The sequence below is a fragment of the Podarcis melisellensis genome (assembly GCF_964234715.1).
Source record: "Podarcis melisellensis genome assembly, chromosome: 14".
In the NCBI taxonomy this organism is placed as follows: Eukaryota; Metazoa; Chordata; class Lepidosauria; order Squamata; family Lacertidae; genus Podarcis; species Podarcis melisellensis.
The window spans coordinates 40,070,955-40,095,984 of record NC_138546.1 but is presented as its reverse complement, the minus strand read 5'-3'; the positions used below and the strand labels follow the sequence as shown (position 1 = coordinate 40,095,984).

At 44.6% G+C, this 25,030-nt stretch overlaps 1 protein-coding gene across 2 annotated transcripts in view; it reads left to right on the top strand.

Annotated features, from left to right (window-relative positions):
* The window catches only part of SLC12A1 (solute carrier family 12 member 1), a 75,757-nt gene that overhangs the window by 847 nt on the left and 49,880 nt on the right, over positions 1 to 25,030 (top strand). The window contains exons 2-8 of one of the 2 annotated variants that reach the window (XM_081888840.1): positions 1,874 to 2,005; positions 3,549 to 3,624; positions 13,702 to 13,797; positions 14,489 to 14,584; positions 19,960 to 20,099; positions 20,538 to 20,648; positions 23,250 to 23,361. In XM_081888840.1, the coding sequence (XP_081744966.1) occupies positions 1,874 to 2,005; positions 3,549 to 3,624; positions 13,702 to 13,797; positions 14,489 to 14,584; positions 19,960 to 20,099; positions 20,538 to 20,648; positions 23,250 to 23,361 (763 nt within the window). The remainder of the gene's footprint in view (positions 1 to 1,873; positions 2,006 to 3,548; positions 3,625 to 13,701; positions 13,798 to 14,488; positions 14,585 to 19,959; positions 20,100 to 20,537; positions 20,649 to 23,249; positions 23,362 to 25,030) is intronic. The other variant, XM_081888841.1, reaches the window with a different exon arrangement.

The following is a 25,030-nucleotide window of genomic DNA, read 5'->3' as shown; positions in this document are numbered from 1 at the left end:
GAGCTGGGTTAATTAAATTCAGTGGGACCTAAATCCCCAACTTTCTTTCTATGTATGTAAATAAGCACCCATGATTTTATGTAATAAAGCAAGGCTTTTTTTAAAAAAAAGAAGCAGCTTTCAATCAGCTTAACACAAAGATCTAGTTCTCAGTAATGTAGTAACTGTTCAGGTGGAGCTTCACATAATATACAGATGATAAGCATGTCAGGGGGAAAGCTGTAGATCTCTGGATTTCAGGAACTGCTTCATGGATAATTACATAGTGGGAAGGGTCCTAAAGTTAAAAAATATGAAGCCCACTGATGTAAAACAATAGATCTTGTTTATCAGTTAGCAGAGGGTTGATCCAAAATTCATATATATATATATATATATATATATATATATATATATATATATACAGTTTCTTTAATGTAACGTATCCCATGCAGCAGGACTCAGTGCCTAGGACTTGCTGATCGTAAGGTTGGCAGTTCGAATCCCTGCGGCGGGGTGAGCTCCCGTCGTTCGGCCCCACCTCCTGCCCACCTAGCAGTTTGAAAGCACCCCTAAGTGCAAGTAGATAAATAGGTACCGCTTTATAGTGGGAAGGTAAACGGCGTTTCCGTGTGCAGCGCTGGTGCTGGCTCACCAGTGCAGCCTCATCACGCTGGCCACGTGACCTGGAAGTCTCTTCGGACGGCACCGGCTCCCGGCCTCTTGAGTGAGATGAGCGCACAACCCGAGTCGGTCACGACTGGCCCGTATGGGCAGGGGTTTATCCCATGCAGCACTAAGTTAAAGTCACTTGGCCGTATTCTTATAGCAGTAGCAAAATGCTTTGCGCCAATGAACACATAAGCAGGTTGCCGGTGACTTTGTTGTACAATAAATAAAGCAATCTGATGCACAATAAGTTTCCATTGGCACAACTATTGCAGTGGATTCCTCCGTTGCGCAACATTAAAATTCACCTGTCTGTTAGCACAAGAGCCCTTGGACTAGCAGACAAGAGAACACTGCATACAGCCCCATATGCTTTCAAGCTGTTCCTGAGCTGTTTGAGAATTCTCGTCCTCTCCTGTAGAATATACAGGAAACACACACACTCAAAATTGGCCACCAAAAATAGCATGGAGAATTTTTAGAGGCCATGGATATATGAATATATTTGTAGAAAATTCACACCATCCAAGATTCTGTCCCTTTCAAGTCCCTAATGAAATGAGAAAATGATATGTAGAGAAAAAGTCTTGGCATGCCTTGGCAGAACTATGTTGTATTCCATGCGAGGGGGAAAGCTGTAGATTTGCTTGTTTTCTCCTGTTTTGCATGATTTGTTATAGTTTTGCTAATGACAGAAGGGAGCTATCCAGCTCCTGAAGCGCAACCTCCAACCACTGAAAATCTCATTTGCTTTGGTGTCTTATTTGCAGCTGGCATTGCCCATATCTTCACATAAATGCCAGAACCTTGCTTCCTTTTAAAAGGGGGAAAGCTGAGAGTTCCAGATTGCTGTATCCCTGATAAGACATTCTGCATATTTCTTGTCTTCCTGTGGAACCACAGGCTAGACACACTCCTGTTCCTTTCGTCTGAAGGTAAAGGTAAAGGTACCCCTGCCCGTACGGGCCAGTCTTGACAGACTCTGGGGTTGTGCGCCCATCTCACTTAAGAGGCCAGGGGCCAGCGCTGTCCGGAGACACTTCCGGGTCACATGGCCAGTGTGACATTGCTGCTCTGGCGAGCCAGAGCTGCACACGGAAACGCCGTTTACCTTCCCGCTGGTAAGCGGTCCCTATTTATCTACTTGCACCCGGAGGTGCTTTCGAACTGCTAGGTTGAAAGACAATACTAAATGCCTTTTAAAATAATTTTTGTCGTTGTTTAGAACATTGCGGTGACTTCTGGTTCAGTTGACAAATTCGCCAAAGCAGATGGCAATACGGAAGAAGCTGAATCCAACAAGGAAGAAGAAACCAAAGGAGGCTTTGTGAAATTTGGATGGGTGAAAGGGGTCCTGGTAAGCAAAATATATATCCTAGAAGAGACCCCTAGGGTCACCTAGTCCAGTGTTTCCCAACCTTGGGCCTCCAGTTGTTTTTGGACTACAATTCCCATCATCCCTTGCCACTGGTCTTGCTAGTCAGGGATGATGGGAGTTGTAGTTCAAAAACAGCTGGAGGCCCAAGGTTGGGAAACACTGATCTAGTCTAACCTCTACTGATGCAGGAATCTTGACTAAAGCATCTATGACAGATGGCCATCGAATCTCTGCTTAAAAGCCTCCAAGGAAGGAGATGCCACCACCTTCTGAGGAAGTCCATTCCACTGTTGAACAGCCCTTGCTGTCAGAAAGTTCTTCCTGGTTTTTAGTCAGAATCTCCCTTCTGGTGACGTGAAGTCACCAGAAGTCCTACCCTCTGGAGCAGGAGAAAACAAGCTTGATCCAGCTTCCACATCACAGCCCTTTAGAAATTTGAAGGAGGCTATCATAGCTCCCCTCAGTCTCCTCTTTTCCCGGCTAAACATACACAACTCCCTCAACTGTTCCATACAAGGCTTGGTTTCCAGACCCTTAATCATCTTGGTTGCCCTCCTCTGCACATGCAGTTGCTTGTGCTGGAGTTTACTTGCTCTGGTTAGTATATCAGGGTTTGTGTTTTTTGCTTTGCATCTTCCCCTCCCTCTCTCTCTATGGGCAGCTTCAATTAGCATTCATATATGTCTCCTTTTTTTGGAAGGATGGTCTGTGGGTTAAACCACAGAGCCTAGGACTTGCTGATCAGAAGGTCGGGGGTTCAAATCCCTGCGACGGGGTGAGCTCCCGTTGCTCGGTCCCTGCTCCTGCCAGCCTAGCAGTTTGAAAGCATGTCAAAGTGCAAGTAGATAAATAGGTACCGCTCTGGCGGGAAGGTAAACAGCATTTCCGTGTGCTGCTCTGGTTCGCCAGAAGCGGCTTAGTCATGCTGGCCACTTGACCCGGAAGCTGTACGCAGGCTCCCTCGGCCAATAAAGCGAGATGAGCACCACAACCCCAGAGTTGGCCACAACTGGACCTAATGATCAGGGGTCCCTTTACCGTTAGGTCTTTTAAAAATTTCATTTAAAGCACTATTCTGACAGTTGTCTCCACATGTTCTATTATGAACAGTGTAACTGTTTGCACTGCCCCACTATCCAACCCACCCAGACTCTTTCCTCAAGTGGCAGGAAATGCATGAAGGATTCTCTGTGTGTTCAGCTAAATGTGGAAATATTTCTCCAGATCAAGATGTGAAGCTCTCAGGCTACAGCTAGTAGGGTTGGGGGGAAATGAGGGTGGGCCTATCTTGCATAATACCATTTGCGGCAAATGCCTTAACACAACATGAAGGGCCACTGGTCATTGCTGTTGTTTGTTGTGCTATGACCACTTTTACATTTGACTGTTTTGTCTCATAGCCTTGTTAAACATTTTCACTGAACTGATCATAGTATTCAAAGCCATAGGTTATTTTTATACACGGAAAACTCTTGCATTCTGCAATTACATGGTGATGCAATTGTCTTTGTTTATAATTTAGGTGAGATGCATGCTGAATATCTGGGGGGTGATGCTCTTCATCCGACTCTCCTGGATTGTAGGTCAAGCTGGAATTGGTACGTATTTTTAAAAGTATATTTTTCCACTATATGAAGGAGAAACAGGAGAAATTTTCAACAAAGATGATTAGCATTTAAACTAAGGTGTGAATGGGTATAATGGTACACATTTGTTTAACATCTTTTTTATAATTATAAAAAAACTATTTTGTGTAAATTGCTATCTTTAAAAGGAACAGACATGTGAATGCTTTCAAAATTATGCTTTGTCTCAAACTGAATCCTACTTTGACATTAATGTAGTTTGTCATGCCCATTAACTTTGATGGGCCTACTCTGAGAAAGGCTAGCATTGAATACAACTCTATTAAATCAATCAGGACTAATAACCTAATGTGCCAACCATCAGATTATGGAGCAGGATTTACTTATCATACCTTCATCTAGCTTTTCAGACAAAAACCTTGTCTATTCCAAAAGCAGCTTCTTGTGTCAATCTAATATTCAGTACTGTGTTGATGGCAAGCACTGTATATAAATGAAAAGTACGTACCTTACAGTTTGGCACTGCATCTTTAAAGCCATACATTTTGAATTATCTGAATATTTTTAGGAGCTTTTTAAGAGTCTGGTTCTCACAAACAGCAAACGGAGGCTATCCACCCATTTCTGGACTGTACATGTCCCATTCCAAATTGCAGGTGGGAAAATCACATGGCCGAATGCTTCGGCCTGAAAAGCAAATAAATCACAGCTTATAGAAAACTACCGCATCAGCGAGAGGGAAAGGCGAGAACCATTCTTCTTACATCAAGTTTTCCCTGTGTTGGATTGTTTCCTCACCTTTCGTGGGGCAGCAATCCATCATATACTGTAAAACCCACACCCTTTGAAGTCTGAAGCAATGCAGTCTAGAGACAGGGTTACTCCTATTCATGGGAAAGGGGGCTCAGTACACCCTGTACCTTTCTTCTTCTTCTTTGGTGATCACTCGTAGCCGAGTAAGATCGTCTTCCATGAACATGGTTTTAACAGTGAGTCCGTAAGTGGCTGTGGAGGACAATTCTGGATCCACACATCCTTCCACAGTGGGGACATTGGTTTCCGGGCGGAAGTTGATCACGGTGAGGGTTTGCCAAGCGTGCCTTCTTCTTAGCACATTTCTCCGTTGCATCCTGAGTTCGAGTGTCTTCAAAGCCCATGACACCTTTGGGGTTGCAATTCGGCACTTCTGCACATGTTCGAAGCATGATTTAGCGCTTCTGCACATGCGCAACCACCAAACCCCAGAAGTAACCAGTTCTGGAACTTCCAGGTTTCGGCGGTCCGTAACCCAAAGAAACGCAACCTGAAGCGTCTGTAACCCGAGGTATGACTGTAAAGTAGTTGCTTTGGAAGACGATAATCAAAGCACAAATTTCCCCTCAAAGGTTTACCCCTTAAGGAGCTACAATGCCCATTACCTTTAACAAACTGCAGTGCTCAGTGTTCTTGGGGAAGGCAGTGTGATTTAAATGTGCTGTAAAAGTAGAAGATATATTCAGCCTGGGTCTATATCAGTGAGGTTCCTAAGAGACTCCCCCAGAAGCCTAGTTGCTCCAGGCAGAGGTCAATATGGAAATAGTAGCCTAATAACACAAAGTTTCAGATCCACTGGTCTATACTATCATTCCATATGTGTGCCCAAAGGAAAAACAACATATACAATTATAATGAAGAGCATGGAGTGTTTGGTACCCACCCTGTATTAACCAGGTAGGTGTATGGAACTAAGGCATCTGAAGGCAGCCCTGTTCAGGGAAGTTTACATGTTTGATTTATTTTCATACTGTGATTTAATTTGTTGGGAGTCGCCCAGAGTGGCTGGGGGAACCCAGTCGGATGGATAGCATATAAATAACACAACCACCAACAACAAACTGATCTGCTCTAAGCAGCTTAAACAAGTGTAACACATAGTTGACAATGTATGCATTCAATGTATGTTTTGATTTTCCTTTAATCGGGCAGAGGCACTTTCATACATACATATATAATTTTATTTCTACGCCACCTTTCCACAGTTCAAACTATGTTCAAGGTGGCTTACAACATGAAAAAAATACATAACCACAACATAAACAATAAATAAAACATAAAAAATATGAAACCAAACTATTTCTTTATTATATTTATATTCTTCTCTTTTTCCTTTTTCTTTCTTGCTCTTTTTCTTCTCTCTTTTCCTTTTGATAAGATACTTAGATTACTGTTTTAGTTTAGAGGGGGAAAAGAGATTTGATAAGAAGCTCTGAATTCTTCTTTATATTCTAATAAATTTATTTTAAAAATACACAAGAAATCAAACATTATAAAAATGTAACCAAACTGAACAATTTCCACATAAATCACAGCACAATCTAAAATAAAGCTACAAAAACCAACTGCAATAGCAGCAGCAACACCCCCTCCAGCAGCAACTCCCCCCCCCAAAAAAACCCCCAATGCTCTGGCGGTACATATATGGCTGTACATTACTACTGATGCAGCCCCTATAGGGAGGGGGCAGATCTCCTTTGGCCTGAGAGCTGCATTCACCCTTGGGCTGCATACTGGGAATGGGTGTGGCCAACTCAGACTTCACATATAGAGAAAGGCCCTTTACAAGGGCATTTAGACTCCCCTTTCGAAACACCAGGGTGGGGTGGGTTTAGAAGCTTACCTTCCCATTACCTTCCCATTGCAAGGTGCTTCTGATGAATAGTAAAGGTAAAGGTAAAGGGACCCCTGACCATTAGGTCTAGTCATGACCGACTCTGGGGTTGCGGTGCTCATCTCGCTTTACTGGCCGAGGCAGCCAGCATACAGCTTCTGGGTCATGTGGCCAGCATGACTTAGCCGCTTCTGGCGAACCAGAGCAGCACACGGAAACGCCGTTTACCTTCCCGCCGAAGCAGTACCTATTTATCTACTTGCACTGGCATGCTTTCGAACTGCTAGGTTGGCAGGAGCAGGGACGGAGCAACGGGAGCTCCCCCCGTTGCGGGGATTCGAACTGCCAACCTTCTGATCGGCAAGTCCTAGGCTCTGTGGTTTAACCCACAGTGCCACCCGCGTCCCTTCTGATGAATGAATGAATACCTTCTGATGAATGTTGTTGTTTAGTCGTTTAGTCGTGTCCGACTCTTCGTGACCCCATGGACCAGAGAACGCCAGGTGATGATGAATACCAAGCTGCTATTTGCTCTAGGAGGCAAGCTGCCATTAGCATCAAATGCTCCGGTCCATCTCTCCCTGAAACCAAAGCACATTTTGCACTGCAGTTGTAGAAGGAATGTTGGGTCATTTTAGATGGAGCTCCAACAACAGCAGCGCTAACACAAGAATCAGGATACTATCGATTGAAAGAACGCCGTTTCTTTTTTTTGCAGATGGTAGAAAAGGTAAATGCAATGTCTTTTTATATGGCCCATTTCTGCAAGAGAATTTGCAAAACATTGCTTTTAAAAGGCATATCACTAAAACACATGTTAACTAGACAGTGTGTTTTTAATGGACTGAACCGAAATCTGAGAATCACAATCAGTATGTATGATGTGTGTGAGACTATCTGCTCATTGTTGTGCAATCTATCGCAGAAAAAAAATTATGAGGAGCTGATGCAGGGTGTTTCCTGTCAACAACAGCTGCCTTCATGTTTAGTGGGGAAATAACATCACTGTTGGGGGAGCAACACCATCCTACAGATTTGCAAAATAACAGGAATAATCAGTGCTTTTTTTCTAAAAAAATGTTTAGGGGTAATCTCATTTTGATTCAAGAAAATCACCATTATATAGTTCAAATTGGGGGAAATAAATACAGTAAATGGACAAAAGTACAAAGATTCACAAAATGTTTAGGGGTGTGCATACCCCTGTGTCCCCCCAGAAAAAAAGCACTGGGAATATTAAACCCAGCCACCTCAAAATCACTGAAAGTAAACTTCAAACAGTATCTAATTGACACACAAGCTTCCTGATAAAATGAAGATGATGTCAGATAGACTTTTGCAGCCTGAGTCTTGTTGATGATGTACACACTGTATTTTACTCCTAAGGGGCTGGAACCCCTACAGTGAAATCTGTTTTCTTTAGAAAACACGTAGTTCAGTTGCGCTCAGACGGCAAGTACAGTACTCCTGGTGAAAATGAACCATTTTTTTTCTTCATTTTTTTAGTAAAAAAAGGCAAAAGCTGTGTGGATGTGAACAAGCCAGTTGGAGCAAAGACATTTATAAGTTGTCTACCTACAGGGAGCAGAAAGTATACCTAAGTACAGTCGTGCCTTGGTTTTGAATGGAATCCATTCCGGAAGTCCATTCGACTTCTGAAAACGTTCGAAAACTAAGGCGCGGCTTCCGATTGGCTGCAGGAGCTTCCTGCAGCCAATCGGAAGCCGTGGAAGCCTCATTGGACGATTGTTTCCAAAAGAACGTTCGCAAACCAGAACACTCACTTCTGGGTTTGCAGCGTTCAGGAGCCAAAACATTTGAGTCGCAAGGCGTTCGCAAACCTAGCTACGACTGTACCAGAAGGATTTGGATGAATGCTAGATTCTGAGATGATTGGGAGACAGCAGTGACGGGGAAGGCTTCTCCACACATGACTGAGTTGTTGTAGTTTCTGAACATGAACACCAGCTGCACTGGGATTATGGCTAAGGATTGTACCCAGTGGTGGCTGGTGGTGTTGGGACTAGTAGGGTACAAGACAGGAGTACCAACAGTTGGTAGAGCAGAGCCACTGAAAGATGGAGCCAGAGCCAACAAATTATAATTTTGCCCCCATCCTCTCCACCCCACCCCCCATTGAGATCACTGAAGGCAATTCTAAGGAGGAAGAATTCTCTGAATCATAGCTCTGTGAAGGGAACAGAGTTCTCCTAAGAACTCTCAGCACCCTTAACAAACTACAGTTCCCAGGATTCTTTGCAGGAAGCCATGACCATTTAAATGATATTGCTCTAGATGTATAGTGCAGATGGGACTTTCGCTCCAAAGGCATTTTGTTGGAATAAGGATTTCTGGATGTGTATTTGAGCTATATGGAGGGAAAAACCCTGCAATTAGGCTTAAGGTTTAATTCTGTGCATGCTTTGTTGTTGTTTAGTCATGTCCAACTCTTCGTGACCCCATGGACCAGAGCATGCCAGGCACTCCTGTCTTCCACTGCCTCCCGCAGCTTGGTCAAACTCATGTTAGTAGCTTCAAGAATACTGTCCAACCATCTCGTCCTCTGCCGTCCCCTTCTCCTTGTGCCCTCCATCTTTCCCAATATCAGGGTCTTTTCCAGGGAGTCGGCGACTCATGAGGTGGCCAAAGTATTGGAGCCTCCGCTTCCGGATCTGTCCTTCCAGTGAACACTCAGGGCTGATTTCCTTAAGAATGGAGAGGTTGAATCTTCTTGCAGTCCATGAGACTCTCAAGAGTCTCCTCCAGCACCATAATTCAAAAGCATCAATTCTTCGGCCATCAGCCTTCTTTATGGTCCAGCTCTTACTGCCATACATAATTGGTATATACATCTTGTTAATAAATGAATGAATGAATGAATGAATGAGGAGGAAGAGGTTCCTAGGGGTTTGTTTCACTATGGATATGGTCGCCAATCTTTTTGAACTAGTGACCTCATTCTCCTTGTGCCTTCAATCTTCAGAGTCTTTTCCAGGGAGTCCTCTCTTCTCGTGAGGTGGCTAATATATTGGAGCCTCAGCTTCAGGATCTGTCCTTCCAGTGAGCATTTAGGGCTGATTTCATGCTTACCTGGGAGTAAGTCCCACTGAACTCAGTGGAACTTGTTTCTAAGCAGGCATGTACAGGTTCACACAGCGAAAGAACTTTTGCTATTTAGAGGAGAATGGTTTGGCAGGAAACTTGTTGGAATAAATGAAGGGGAGACAGGAAGTTTTCTCCATCTCCACAGCATTACATGTTTGCACCTGGCACTGTGCCTGACAAAAGGGTGCTTGCCGGTTTTATGATGCATACCAAATGAGGCCTTGCAGCTGGAAGCACATATAAGTATATGCCTTGCCATGAAAACTCCACATCTTAACATTGCCAAGACTTTGCTCAGGGGTTTCATGCAAAATTAGTTCCTTTTTTAAGGGTAGTTTAGTAACTTATTGCCATTATCAAGAAGCATTACTTTGTTCCGAGGTATGAAAATAGCCACGGGCAAGAGCCATTCATTTTAATGTTATTTAATGCCCTTACAACTGGGGTTTTTAATCTAAACTTTAATCAGAGCTTGGCGTGACTTTGTAACAAGAGCTACCACAATGGCTCTGCTTCCGCCGCCCCACATTTAATTCCAAAAGTATAATTTGCTAGTGTTCAGAATTTGGGTGATATGCTCCCCAATCTTGTCCCTGTCCTGCCTCATTACCAAATGTGGCTATCTTGCTGCAGATGCTCCCAGACACCTATGTGTGGCTATAGCATTTGAATATTTTGTACACATCTAAATCCACCGTGTACATTAGCCCAAATCACGTGGTCAGTTCCCAAATTGTGGGGTGGTTGTTGTTGATGTAATTTGGTTTTGCATGCATTGGATTGTGTGTGCTTCTTCAAACATAATGTCTAGGTATGGATGTCTAGGAATGATGGGGGCAGGTTCCTGGAGGGATGTGCTGGGTGGAAGAGACGCACAATCTTGCTCCCTCCTGCGCATAGGGAGATAACGAATAGTATGATCCAGATGTGGCTCATTTATTAACACTGCATTGCTTTGATTGGGACTTTAAAATGGTTTGTCCCATTCTGAAGCAGGCTACTGCACTGTGGAGAAATTACTGCTACCAGCACCACAAAATTACTGTATTTTTCCGTGTATAAAACGAGGTTTTTCACTTTTAAAAAATAGTAAAAAAATGGGGGTCGTCTTGTACACAACATGGGCATCTGGGGGGATTTTTAAAATATTTAAGCCATGGGTAGGCAAACTAAGGCCTGGGGCCGGATGCTGCCCAATCACCTTCTGAATCCAGCCCACGAACTGTCTGGGAATCAGCGTGTTTTTACATGAGTAGAATGTGTCCTTTTATTTAAAATGCATCTCTGGGTTATTTGTGGGGCATAGGAATTGGTTCACCCCCCCCCCGCAAAATATAGTCTGGACCCCCACAAGGTCTGAGGAAGTGTGGACCAGCCCACGGCTGAAAAAGTTTGCTGATCCCTGAAACATAAGTCCAGGATTTTGCCTCGGGCAGGCTGAGGCGGTTCCTCCTGCTGCCTCCCCCCCCCCATAGCTGTCAACTTACAGATTTGAAAATAAGGGACCAGCAGCCAAAATAAGGGACCTGCAGCCTCATCTGTTCGAGGCACTCCAGTCTTCCTGCCCTCCTGCAGTCTGAGCAAACTCATGCTGGTAGCTTCGAGAACACTGTCCAACCAACTTTGTAACCAGAGGTTCAACTGAATAGAATCTGAATCACATGCACCACAAGGCCTATGCAGCCTCAACTTCAGATGGCTCCCCGGCCTGGCTTTGCACTGCAAGGTTTGCAGCAGCACGTGCAATAAAATGGCGTCTGGTGTTCAAAAACCCCCTCAGCTTGCATTAACTAGCCACACACAAGGCATGCAAGCTCCACTCCCCAGTTGTTCTTAGGCTTCTTATTGGGTGAGCAACACAGCCAAACAACACAGTTGGAGCCTCCCTCCTCCCTGGCCAGCAGGGAGGGAGGGAGAGGAGCTGCTTCCTTTGAAATTTAAGGGACATTTAAGGGACAGCCATCAATAAGGGACAGCAGCGGGACATGGCGCTGGAATAAGGGACTGTCCCTTCAAATAAGGGACACTTGACAGCTATGTTCCCCCCTTTCTCCTCCCCCTCCGGGCTGCATGCCGGCGACTGGCTTGCCTCCTGAAGCCTCCGCCGACCAACCACAGGAGTTGCCTCAGCTACCTCTCCTTGCCCTTCTTTCCTTTTTTTTCCTCTTCCCCTCTCAAACTCCCACCCTTCCCCAAGCCAGCTCACCCCCTTCCTCAGCTCAGTTTGCTCGATGGCATGGCCCAGAGCAAAATGGGCATTCCGTTCCCCTGGCGCTTCCTCAACATCCTCCCTGGGAGCCTCCTTCTCCGCCGCCACCGCCACAGCTGCCGCCAAGGGGGAGTGTGTGGTGTCCACTGCTTCTGAACTTTGCTTCTGCACCAATGGTGCACTACATGCTCCTCATGCAACTGCCCCCCAAAAAGATAAACAACTTGCCACTGCCACCGCAGATCATCCAGGTTTTCGCTTCTATTTTAGGGTTTTGTTTTCTTAATTTTGGGTTCAAAAAAAAGAGGTGTCATCTTATACATGGGGGTGTCTTGCACATGGAAAAGTACAGTGGTACCTCGGGTTAAGAATTTAATTCGTTCCGGAGGTCCGTTCTTAACCTGAAACTGTTCTTAACCTGAAGAACCATTTTAGCTAATGGGGCCTCCTGCTGCCGCCACACCGCCGGAGCACGATTCCTGTTCTCATCCTGAAGCAAAGTTCTTAACCTGACGTACTATTTCTGGGTTAGCGGAGTCTGTAACCTGAAGCGTCTGTACCACGTTACGGTATTAGTTATTAAAATACTCAGCACATGTTGCTGAGTAACATGAAGGCAAGAGAAGTCTGCAAGCAGCTTGCAATCAATATGTTGACAGAGGAGGAGACAACAGATGGAGCAGGCAGATAAGTGAAGCAAAGCTGTCACTATAATGGAACTAGCCAGGTTTTTTGCCCCGGGCAAAGCCTCCAGAGTGGCGCCATTGAGGCTCCCTGCCTGTGTGTGTGTGTGTGTGTGTGTGCGCGCGCAAATGCGAGTTGGGGGTTCCAAACTGGGTCTTTGACCCGGATGAAATAAAGCCTAGTTTTGTTAGCTGCAAGGGATGAATGTGAACAAACGCAGGTACTCAGGCTCGTAGCCAACTAAATCAAGGCACACATAGAGTAACTTATATGAGCACAACATAACTTCCTCTCCATCTTCTCCTCCTCCAGTGCACCCCAAAGTTTGCTCTGGTGGTTTCTCCAACCCCCCAGAACAGAGCTGGGGGTGGTGTAGGGGGCACATGAGGGGAGAGAGAAGTTCCAATGCATTCATGTAGGTTTTTCCATGTGCCCAATTAGTTGGATACTGACCCCATGCTTTGTCTCCCACTGCTGCTCCCGTTGATTACAGTATGGTTATTTAACCAAAATTTGCCAAGTGCTATACAGAACATTAAGAGGATCTGATTCCTAAAACAACAACAACAATTTGTTTATACCCTGAGGACATTTAGGGGTTTAAAGGTCAGCATGAATACTTTGAATTGTGCTCGGAAACATACTGGGAGCCAATGAAGGTCAATAATAATAATAATAATAATAATAATAATAATAATAATAATAATTTATTTATACCAGCCACTCTGGGTGGCTTCCAACAGAATTTTAAAAAAACAATAAAACATCAGGCATTAAAAACTTCCCTAAACAGATCTGCCTTCAGATGCCTTCTAAAAGTCAGATAGTTGTTTATTTCCTTGATATCTGATGGGAGGGCGTTCCACAGGGTGGGCACCACCACCGAGAAGGCCCTCTGCCTGGTTCCCTGTAGCTTCACTTCTTGCGGTGAGGGAACCTCCAGAAGGCCCTCGGAGCTGGACCTCAGTGTCTGGGCAGAATGATGGGGGTGGAGATGCTCCTTCAGGTATACTGGGCCGAAGCCATTTAGGGCTTTAAAGGTCAGCACCAACACTTTGAATTGTGCTTGGAAACATACTGGGAGCCAATGTAGGTCTTTCAGGACCAGTGTCATATGGTCTCAGCGGCCGCCCCCAGTCACCAGTCTAGCTGCCGCATTCTGGATTAGTTATAGTTTCCAGGTCACCTTCAAAGGTCGCCCCACATAGAGCACATTGCAGTAGTCCAAGCGGGAGATAACTAGAGCATGCACCACTCTGGCTTATATAGTCTTACGTGACATAGCTAAAATGAGGAAGAGAGAGGAAACAGGTATTCATATAGCTGTAATGATGAAGCGGTTTTACCAGTGAAAGACAAAGTCTGATTTCTCTACTACTTTAAATAACAATTGTAGCGAGTTATGAGCCACAAGTTTCATTTTTCATCTTTTCATTGCTGACAGGTCTTGGAGTTATCATTATCCTCCTTGCCACCATGGTCACCTCTATTACTGGCTTATCAACTTCTGCAATAGCAACTAATGGTTTTGTCCGTGGAGGTAAAAAAAAAAAATATTTAGGATGTTTCTCCCCAGCCCTCTTACTCTTGGTGTTCAGAAATAGTTCCCCATGTATTGTCTTACTATTAGACAAGTCAAAGGGTTCCTCAACCTAAAAAAACAGCACAGTGGACAGTAGACTCAAAGGAATCAGAAGGTGAGTTGTATGATCAGCAGTATTGAGACGCTATAATTTACTGATTCTTAATCTTTTTCCTGAATCAAAAAGTTCAGTTCACAAAGGTCAGATGATCCCGTCCGAGACCGATGGAGAAACAGAATCATCTTCTTTTCCTGGAGATGCTTTTGTTCTTTTTCTCTTTCATTTTTTTTAAAAAATGCATTCAGAACATTGCAGGTTTTCTTCAGTGGACATGGCAATCCAGATTGCTTAAAGATGGAAAACTTCGTGGAGATCACTGGATTCATTAACTTGTTTCTTACTCCCTTAACTTACAAAGTCTCTTGAGAACATGGATTAGTTCTGGCACGCTCCACCAATGTCCAGGGTCTTACTCTTTATCTTGATGACATGAATTCCAGGTATTTAACAGAGCCAGTCAGACCTCTTCCCTCTCCATGAATGATGGTGGCTTCTTACTAGAAAACGGTGGTTTCTTTTTTATATATATATAAAATTAGCATGAATTATATGACCAAGGGTCAAACATCTTTTCTGGGATTTTTTCAGGTCTTGGAGTCGTAGTTATTTGCCTGAGTGTGGTAGTTACAACCTTAACAGGTATCTCCATGTCTGCCATATGTACAAATGGAGTGGTGAGAGGAGGTGAGTCAATTTTGTGTTTCAAATGAAGAATATAGGTATCTCTGGAGAAGTGATAACTGTGCTGGCCCATCTAAGTCAAATAAATTGGAGCAAAATGACTAAGTATCAAGGACTCAACTGAAGCATGGGAGACAGCTTGGATGAGAAGAGACAGGGTCATTAATTGATGTTAATTGGTTAGCCTAACCTAGAGAAAAAGACCAATATTTAGGATATTTAGGAGAGCCAAATTAGATGAGAGGGTAATTTTTGCCTTATAGAAAGGCAGGTTGATATTAGGACAACTCTGTAGCTGTTTCCCAACTCTGTAGCTGTTCAGAAGCAGAGAAAGTTATTCGAAGGAGGTGCAGAACCACCTCATGTACTTAAAGTAGCTATTTATTCAGCAAGCACCTTTCCACAAAGTACCTGCTCATGAGGCGTCCTATGAATCGGACTGGCACTAGGAGATGATCCTGGTTTGCAAGCTGCAAACCAAGGGTTTATCTTATTGGGTCTCCTGACTCTTTCTGAATCCATTATTTGGTGATTCTACAAAGCAGATGCACAAAATCCCTATGAAGAATATTTACATATGGAAATCCCAGGTGTGCCATTTCAGAGAAGATGAATGGGGATGTTATTCTCCACATTCCCCATGTTTCAGACCACATGTGATTATTCCTGAGGAGCAACCACATTTCTGGCCAAATCATTGGCTTTAATAATAGTAATCTGACAAGAGCTCTTCCCTGGAAGTTTCATCACTGGTGAACACTATGAGTGACTACAATAAAAAAATAGATAGTGTCAGGGAACTGCCATCGGAGCCAGGAGTGGAGGTAAGGCTCTCCAGCGATGCCGGAGAAGGGCCCAGCAGGGAGAGAGGGAACTCATCTACTGAGGAAGGAAATCAGCGTGACACCAGGAAGAAAGGGGAGCAGGGGAGGGGTTCAGAGAGATGTCTCCAGGACTTTTCCACAGAAACTAGCGTGGAGAGCACAGGTCCTCCGCTGGCCGCGCCCACCCTGCGCAGAAGACTTCCGCGCAGGGAGGCTAGGCGGAGACTTGGCGTCAAAGAACTTTTTGCTGGAAGTTCAGGAAACGCCCACTAACGGATTCTGCCAGTGACTGACACAGCCGCGGAGTAAGGGATGTGCAGCCAGGGAAAGGTTTAACCAGGCAACTATGCCAAGAGTAGAGGCAACTTACGCACGAGCAACCCCAATTCCCATTACAGATAGGAACATAAGAAGAGCCTGCTGTATCAGGCTGAAAACACATCTGGTCCAGCATGATGATCTCACAGTGGTCAACCCAATGCCTATGGGAAACTGGCAAGCACGACCTGGGTGCCAAAGCACCCTGCCCACTTGTGAATCCCAGAAGCTGGTATCCCAGAAGCATGGCTGCCTCTGACAGTGGAGGTAGAACATAGCCATTGCAGCAAGTAGCTACTGATAGTCATTGATAACTTCAGGAATTTGTCTAATCTTCTTTTAAAGCTACCCAGGTTGGTGGCCATCACTGCCTCCGGTGGGAGCACATTCCAAATAGATTGATCTATGCACTAGGTAAGAGACGTGGGTGGTGCTGTGGGTTAAACCACAGAGCCTAGGACTTGCTGATCAGAAGGTCAGCGGTTCGAATCCCCGTGACGGGGTGAGCTCCCGTTGCTCGGTCCCTGCTCCTGCCAACCTAGCAGTTCGAAAGCACGTCAAAGTGCAAGTAGATAAATAGGTACCGCTCCAGGGGAAGGTAAACGGGGTTTCCGTACACTGCTCTGGTTCGCCAGAAGTGACTTAGTCTTGTTGGCCACATGACCCGGAAGCTGTACGCCGGCTCCCTCGGCCAATAAAGCAAGATGAGTGCCACAACCCCAGAGTCGGCCATGACTGGACCTAATGGTCAGGGGTCCCTTTACCTTTACGCACCAGGTATGCCTGCTAAAGGCCAAAATCCCTTTACCAAGTATCATTGCAGTTACATAAAAACAGAGGAGTGTATAGCAGTGATCCTTGTAATATGCAGCCTCAAGTGGGACGCGGGTGGCGCTGTGGTCTAAACCTCTGAGCCTCTTGGGCTTGCCGATCAGAAGGTCCGCAGTTCGAATCACCGCAACGGGGTGAGCTCCCGTTGCTCTGTCCCAGCTCCTGCCAACCTAGCAGTTCAAAAGCACGCCAGTGCAAGTAGATAAAGAGGTACCATTGCGGAGGGAAGGTAAACGGCATATCTGTGCGCTCTGGCTTCTATATCACAGTGTCCTGTTGCGCCAGAAGCAGTTTAGTCCTGCTGGCCACATGACCCATAAAGCTGTCAGTGGATAAACGCCATCTACCTCGGCCTGAAAGCAAGATGAGCGCCACAACCCCATAGTCGCCTTTGACTGGACTTAACTGTCCAGGGGTCCTTTACATTTTACCAATGCAGCCTCAGGACTGGCTAGGCTGGATGCAAATATTAGAAACCGGTTCTCGTACTATTGCCTAATCATCAGAGTAGTGCATGCAGCTTTTCAGGCTCCAGATCCATATTTCTCCACGTCTTCCGGTCTTGGATTTTGGTATGGCCACCCACAATACCAGGTGAGAAGTTGTCTTCAGTTTTAGCATTTGTTTTTGCACATTCGCAAGAAGCTTGGTGGTTTAAATCTGTTGTCTGCAGAAAGTTAGTTCTCACGGGATATTTTGATTGGATTGCAATGCAATGTGGTTGGGGAATCCTTTGGGACGGTACAGGTTTATTCACCTTATTATTACACTTTTACCCGTCCAAGGAATTCCAGGGAGCACACTCCTGATTAGCTGCGCAACACTTCACCCTCACAACAACACTGAGGGACAGGCTAGGTCAGCGGTAGCCAACATGGTGCCCTCCAGGTTTTCATGACCACAATTTCCATCACGCTCAGCCAACATGGTCAATGGTCAGAAGGATGGGAATTGTAGTCCAAACTATCCAGAGGGCAAAATATCTTCCTAAGCTGGGCTATGAGATAGTAACTGTCCTACAGCCACTAAGTGAGCTTCATGGCTGAGTGAGGCTTTAGACTTTGATTTCTGCAGTCCTGGTCCCCCCAACTCAATCCTAAATACAGTGGTACCTCGGGTTAAGTACTTAATTCGTTCCGGAGGTCCGTTCTTAACCTGAAACTGTTCTTAACCTGAAGCACCACTTTAGCTAATGGGGCCTCCTGCTGCTGCCGCACCGCCGGAGCACGATTTCTGTTCTCATCCTGAAGCAAAGTTCTTAACCTGGGTTAGTGGAGTCTGTAACCTGAAGCGTATGAAACCCGAGGTACCACTGTACATTCATTTGGAAAAAAAACCTTAAGACTTCAAAGGCCCTGAACTAGGCAGAGGGCCTTCTCGGTAGTGGCGCCCGCCCTGTGGAACACCCTCCCATCAGATGTCAAGGTAATAAACAACTATCTGACTTTTAGAAGACATCTGAAGGCAGCCCTGTTTAGGGAAGTTTTTAATGTCTGGTGCTGTATTGCTTTTTTATTATTATTATTATTATTATTATTATTATTATTAATTCTGTTGGGAGCTGCCTAGAGTGGCTTGGGATACCTAGCCAGATGGGTGGGGTATAAATAATAAATTATTATTATTATTATTATTCAGGACTTTAGCTATAGCCTAAATAGAACTATATATTGTTGTTTTGTTCTGTTTTTTAATAAATTTTATTATATTTTATATTAAAAAATCAAGATTATTATCAAAGGTCTTTTTTGTCCAGATTATAACACTAATCTATGTAAAATAAAAAACATAGATCCAGAGGCAAAGGAAGAAAAAAGGTGAAAAGAGAGAGAGAGAAAGAGAGAGTGATAGTAGATGGATTAAAAGAGGGAGAAATAAAGTTAAGAAATATATAGTTCCTTAGTTTCAGAACTATATATTGTTTGACAGACTGAGAAAGCAGCAAGTTTATATAACCCACAAGGTTACAATCTGGATAAATTGGTTTAGGGCAGGGGAATCAAAGACCCTTCAGTTCTTGTCAGACTACCACTTCCATCATGCTTGACCATGGAATAGCTTGCTTGGGGCTGCTGGGAACTGAAGTTCAAAAACATCTGGAGTCCAAAAACAGCTTCCCCATCTCTGGGTGTCACATGTAGAACTAGCCCAACAGCTTGAGTTGCATTAGTATGGGGTAGCAATGCTCTTAGGAAGGGGGCAAGAAAGCAGCTTGTAACCCGAGAGATACTCCCAGGATCCTTTGCAACATCATAGCTGATGATGCCCAAGGTTGAAATCTCCAATCGCATACAGTGGAGAGTGTGCAGTACAGGAGTTGTACCCTCTGCAACTGGACAGGAGATCCTTTGTATATGTGGCGCTAACTGGGGAGCCCCAAATAATAATAATAATAATAATAATAATAATAATAATAATAATAATAATAATAATAATAATAATATTTATACCCCGCCCATCTGGCTGAGTTTCCCCAGCCACTCTTGGCGGCTTCCAATCATGTGTTAAAAACAATACAACATTAAATATTTAAAACTTCCCTAAACAGGGCTGCCTTCAGATGTCTTTTAAAAAGAAGATAGCTGCTTATTTCCTTCACATCTGAAGGGAGGGCGTTCCACAGGGTGGGTGCCACTACCGAGAAGGCCCTCTGTCTGGTTCCCTGTAACCTTACTTCTCGCAATGAGGGAACCGCCAGAAGGCCCTCGGCGCTGGATCTCAGTGTCCGGGCTGAACGATGGGGGTGGAGACGCTCCTTCAGGTATACTGGACCGAGCCCATTTAGGGCTTTAAAGGTCAGCACCAACACTTTGAATTGTGCTTGGAAACGTACTGAGAGCCAATGCAGATCTCTCAGGACTGGTGTTATGTGGTCCCGGCGGTCACTCCCAGTCACCAGTCTAGCTGCCACATTCTGGATTAATTGTAGTTTCTGGGTCACCTTCAAAGGTAGCCCCACGTAGAGTGCATTGCAGTAGTCCAAGTGGGAGATCATCAGAGCATGCACCACTCTGGCGAGACAGTCCGCAGGCAGATAGGGTCTCAGCCTGCGTACCAGATGGAGCTGGTAAACAGCTGCCCTGGATACAGATTTGACCTGTGCCTCCATGGACAGCTGTGAGTCCAAAATGACTCCCAGGCTGCGCACCTGGTCCTTCAGGGGCACCGTTACCCTATTCAGGACCAGGGAGTCCTCCACACCCGCCTGCCTCCTGTCCCCCCAAAACAGTACTTCTGTCTTGTCAGGATTCAACCTCAATCCGTTAGCCACCATCCATGCTCCAACCGCCTCCAGGCACTCACACAGGACCTTCACCGCCTTCACTGGTTCTGGTTTAAAAGAGAGGTAGATGTCTTGGGCAGCTCTGTTAATGTGCTCAAAGAAACTCTTTTCTGTGTTGACAGGTGGTGCTTACTACCTCATCTCCAGAAGTTTAGGACCTGAGTTTGGGGGCTCCATTGGTCTAATCTTTGCCTTTGCCAATGCCGTGGCAGTAGCCATGTACGTCGTTGGATTTGCAGAAACTGTCGTGGAGCTGCTCAAGGTACGTGCTCGCAAGACTTTACATGCGGTTATGCAAGGGAACCTTGGCTAACAACTTTTTTTAAAAAATAAATAACGATCATAGGTCTAATAAATGTGTTAAGCGGCAACCTTATTCATGAATTAGAACTCCCTAAATGTGTCATAAATTCTAATTTATAAGCTTTTCCTCCACTACTACCAGGTCAAAGAAATGTTTCTTACAGGGCTGTTAAGAGTTCCTAAATTACTAAAGGGAATTAGGGTTCTAATTAGCAAGCCAATAACCTTGACGACAGAGGCTCAACCGTCATAAGAAATGTGAAACTCAGGGCTCATTACCCATGGAATGTACAGAATCCCTCTTTAGTCATTTCCTTCTGCTTTATGTTGCTGCCAGAAACTATCTTGCAGAAACTATATCCTTAATCATTTCTTTCCCACTCTTTCCTCCCACCAGAACAGCAACGCAATCATGGTTGATGCAACCAACGACATCCGAATAATTGGTGCTATAACGGTAGTCATTCTTTTGGGCATTTCTGTGGCCGGTATGGAATGGGAAGCCAAGGTAAAACATTCTCAATATTAAAGCTGTTTAGAGAAGGCGAATGCTCAGATTTTGTGGAAGCCAAGGTGGTTTTGCTGCAGAGTCTTGTGTCGACGGCCCATTTTTACTAAGGTATAGGTACAAAATGCACAAATACCCCATCCAATATCAAAGATATGTGCGCGCACAAACACACACAGACATATATATGCACACACACACAAGTGGTACCTCGGTTCTTGAATGTAATCCGTTCTGGAAGACCATTTGACTTTCGAAACGTTCAGAAACCGAGGCACAAAGGGCTCTCTGCAAATTCATTGAGAAAATTGAAAAACACGCTCAGTGGAAGATGTTTGACTTCCAAGGCTCGCTCAAAAACAGAAACATTGACTTCTGGGTTTTCGGCATTCGGGTTCCGAAATGTTTGTCAACGGAGACATTCAAGAACCGAAGTACCACAGTAGGGCATGCACACACGCACACACACAAGCAAACCTCCACCCAATGAAAAGGAATGTGGTAGAAAAATGCACAAAGGGACAACAGGAAAGGTTGCAACATTGGGACTTTTCGGTTTAGAGAAAAGGAGAGGAAGACATAACATGATAGAATTTTATAGAGAAGGGGATAGGACAGGCATAGGCAAACTCCAGCCCTCCAGATGTTTGGGACTACATTTCCCACCATCCCTGACCACTGGTCCTGTTAGCTAGGGATGATGGGAATTGTAGTCCCAAACACCTGGAGGGTTGGAGTTTGCCTATGCCTGGGATGTTTTCCTCCCTTTCTCATAATGCTAGAACTCCTGCCAATCCAATGAAGCCGAGCATCAAAAGATTCAGGATAGAGAAAAGAGAGCACTTCTCTGTGCAGTGCGTAGTTAAACTGTGGAACTCGCTGCCACTGGAAGCAGTGATGGCAACCAACTTGAATGGCTTTAAAATTAGATTAATGAAGGCTGTCAACAGCTATTTGCCGTGATGGCTATGTTCTAGATCCACTGCCTTTGAATACCAGTTGCTATAAACAGCAATTTTAGTGCTGTTTGTTTCAATGCATTGAAACATCTAATTAGACTAGCTAGACCACATGGCAGGGATCTGTGGTTGGAGTTGTTTATTTGATTGGGTTAAACTTAGGTGCTGTCCCTTTCCCATGATGGGGCAAGGAGCGGCTTTGAGAGGGTGATTGGGGAAAGGCTCCAGGCTCCTCACCCACACCACGGCCTCATTCCAGATCACAATCACACACCGCACAGCTGCCACTTGCTACGAGGAGTAGAGATGAGATATCAAATCCAGACCCTCCAATATTGTCAAGAATGTGGCCCCCCAGAGCACAGGGGGTGAGTTAGAGATTGAACTAAGTGAACGAGGGACTGACCCTGCAGATGAGAACTGGCTGACAGAATCGAGAAAGGGCAGTTCGACCCCCCTTTCCGGAGAAGGCTCTATTAGCTGTCAAGGAGAGGGAGAGTTGGAAGGCGGCCAGAGAGTTGCTAGGCAATCAGCAGATAAGCAGAGGTCTGAGTCTGTGTCAAGTGAAAGTGGGGAGGAGGGGGAGCCTTTCGGTCCCCATTCTAGGCATCTGGATAAAATCAGAAAGCAACTAAAGGGCAAGAAAGAAAGGTGGGATTCTGGCATCCTTCCTTCAGTGGGAGGGGCGAAACTTCAGACTGACCAACAAATGTAAATGTGAGCAGGCGAGAAGCCAGGCTCTGGATGTGTCTTTTTGTAAATAAACATACATAAAATTGCCAGAGCCATTACTTCTTATCAGGACTTTCTTTCCTGCCAGAGATCATTACACCTATTTTTCAGGGATGTCCCACATTTAGAGAAGCCGCCCTGGTTTCTGATTTGATCCCCAAATGTCCCACTTTTCCTTAGGATGTTCCTATTTTCACTGGAGAAATGTTGGAGGGTATGGAATTATTTGACTTCCAAGCCATCTGAGGGCAATCCTGTATAGGAAAGCTTTTTTATAATGTTAAATTGTGTTTTTATATATGTTGGAAGCTGTCCAGAGTGACGGGGGCAACCCAGCAAGATGTGTGGGGTATAAATAGTAAAATTATCATCATGGAATGGGACGTCCCTATTTTCATTGGAGAAATGTTGGAGGGTATGCAAATCACAGATCCCCACTTCCTATTACTTAGAGACTCTTTGTGCCACGCTGCTGAAAATATTCCTCATCCTTAGTACCTACTGAAATTAATGAGACTTTAAAAATGTGACTAACTCTCTTTTTAGTTCCAGTTACAGATAGGTAGCCGTGTTGGTCTGCCATAGTCAAAACAAAAAAAATTCCTTCCAGTAGCACCTTAAAGACCAACTAAGTTAGTTCTTGGTATGAGCTTTCGTGTGCATGCACACTTCCAGTGTATCTGAAGAAGTGTGCATGCACACGAAAGCTCATACCAAGAACTAACTTAGTTGGTCTTTAAGGTGCTACTGGAAGGAATTTTCTCTTTTTAGTGTTTCGGCTCCCAGTTTTTTTAAGCTGTACAGATATCATGCCACTTTGCAACTGCATCAAGTTCTGAAGTAGCTTATGAAAAGCAAATGTTGAAAGCAAGTCCTCTACCAAAAATAATCTCTTAACTTGGCTTTACAGGCCCAAGTTGTTCTTCTATTTATCCTTCTTGCTGCTATTGCAAATTTCTTCATTGGAACTGTCATTCCAAGCAACAATGAGAAGAAGGCTAGAGGTTTTTTCAATTATCAAGGCAAGTGTTTCTTTTTTTGCAGATAAGCAGAGCTCCTGCAGCAAACAGTACTGAGTACTGACATACAACTATGAGTGACTATATTAGCATCTTACATAAAGTAATTGCGTGAGGCGTATTCTGTATACTGGGTAAAGGTAAAGTCACCTTTGACTGGACTTAACCGTCCAGGGGTCTTTTACCTTTACCTTTACCTATATACTGGGCATAAGCTTGCACCCAAGTAACTGACATGAAAAGCATAACCAGCTGTGCTTTTGCATCTTATTAACCTGCCTCTGTGTTCATCGATGACAACCTGGTGCCTACTGCATTGCATTTAGGCCTCTATATTGTTCAATGCAAAAAGCCACCACCAGCAAATTTATCCATGTATTTTATTTCATAAAATACATACACCACTTGATTGTAAAAACAAATCTTCAGAGCAGTTTACAAAGAGAATAAAGCAATTAAATTTTCCATGACAATAATAGCCTTGACATGACACTTAGAAAAAAGTCATATTTTATAGATGCAGACTAAATGGGGAGTTTCCATTACATGATGACTGCACGGGGAGTTTTCAGACTCTTATCCAATCAGGAGGATCTATGCGGCAGGCGGTCTTTGTCATGTTCCTTGTGGACGTATGCAGAGCCATAGCTAGGCGACCTCCTAGCCATAGACAAATTACCGTATTTTTCGCCCCATAGGACGTACTTTTTCCCCTCCAAAAATGAAGGGGAAATGTGTGTGCGTCCTATGGGGTGAATGCAGGCTTTCGCTGAAGCCTGGAGAGCGAGAGGGGTCGGTGCGCACTGCTGGGCTCCTGCGGCTTGAAGAGAGTTGCCTGCATGCCGAAGGCTGGGCGCGCTGAGCTCTGTGAGCCCAGACTTCGCACAACTCTCCGCAAGGCGCAAGAGTCCTGTGCTGGGCTCCCCGCAGCTTGCGGAGAGTTGCCTGTTCTGGGGGCTGGGGGAAAAATAATTCCCCCCCCTTTATTTCCCCCCCCAAAAAACTAGGTGCACCTTATGGGACGGTGTGTCCTATATGGCGAAAAAATACGGTAGATCTTCATCCCAAGTAGACCTGGCAGCCCAAGCAGCTAGGCGATGCATACTGAAACATGCTCAGCCACACAGAGTGAAGTCTGCTGTTCCTACCCCTATGCCACATACCACCACAAATCATGGCTTCTCAATGAATCAAGGGAGCCTAGACTTCTTACACCACATGGGTGGGGAAACTTTGGCCCCACCCAAATGTTACCAAACTACCACCAGCTCATTGTTTTAGTTCAGCAACATCTGAAGATCTTAGGGCCTAGCTTATATTTTAATTGCTATTTCGTTAATGTTTTTAATATTGTTTTATAGATTCTAAATGCTGCATCGATTTGTTAATCACACGACTTGCCATGATTGGTTTAGCTTATTTTTTAGTTGCTGTTTCTTTAAGTTTTTTTTTAATAGATTGCAAGTGTTTTATTGATAATTTGTTAATTATTTTATATGATGTATGCTGTATTCGCGATGTGCTATTATGTTTTTATTATGTTATGGTTATTTATTGGTTGTAAGCCGCTTTGAGATTCATTTGAATGAAAAGCGGCAATAGAAATGCAAGAAATAAATCAATCAATCTGGAGGGCCAAAGGTCCCTTCTGCCCAATAAACAAGACGGAGAC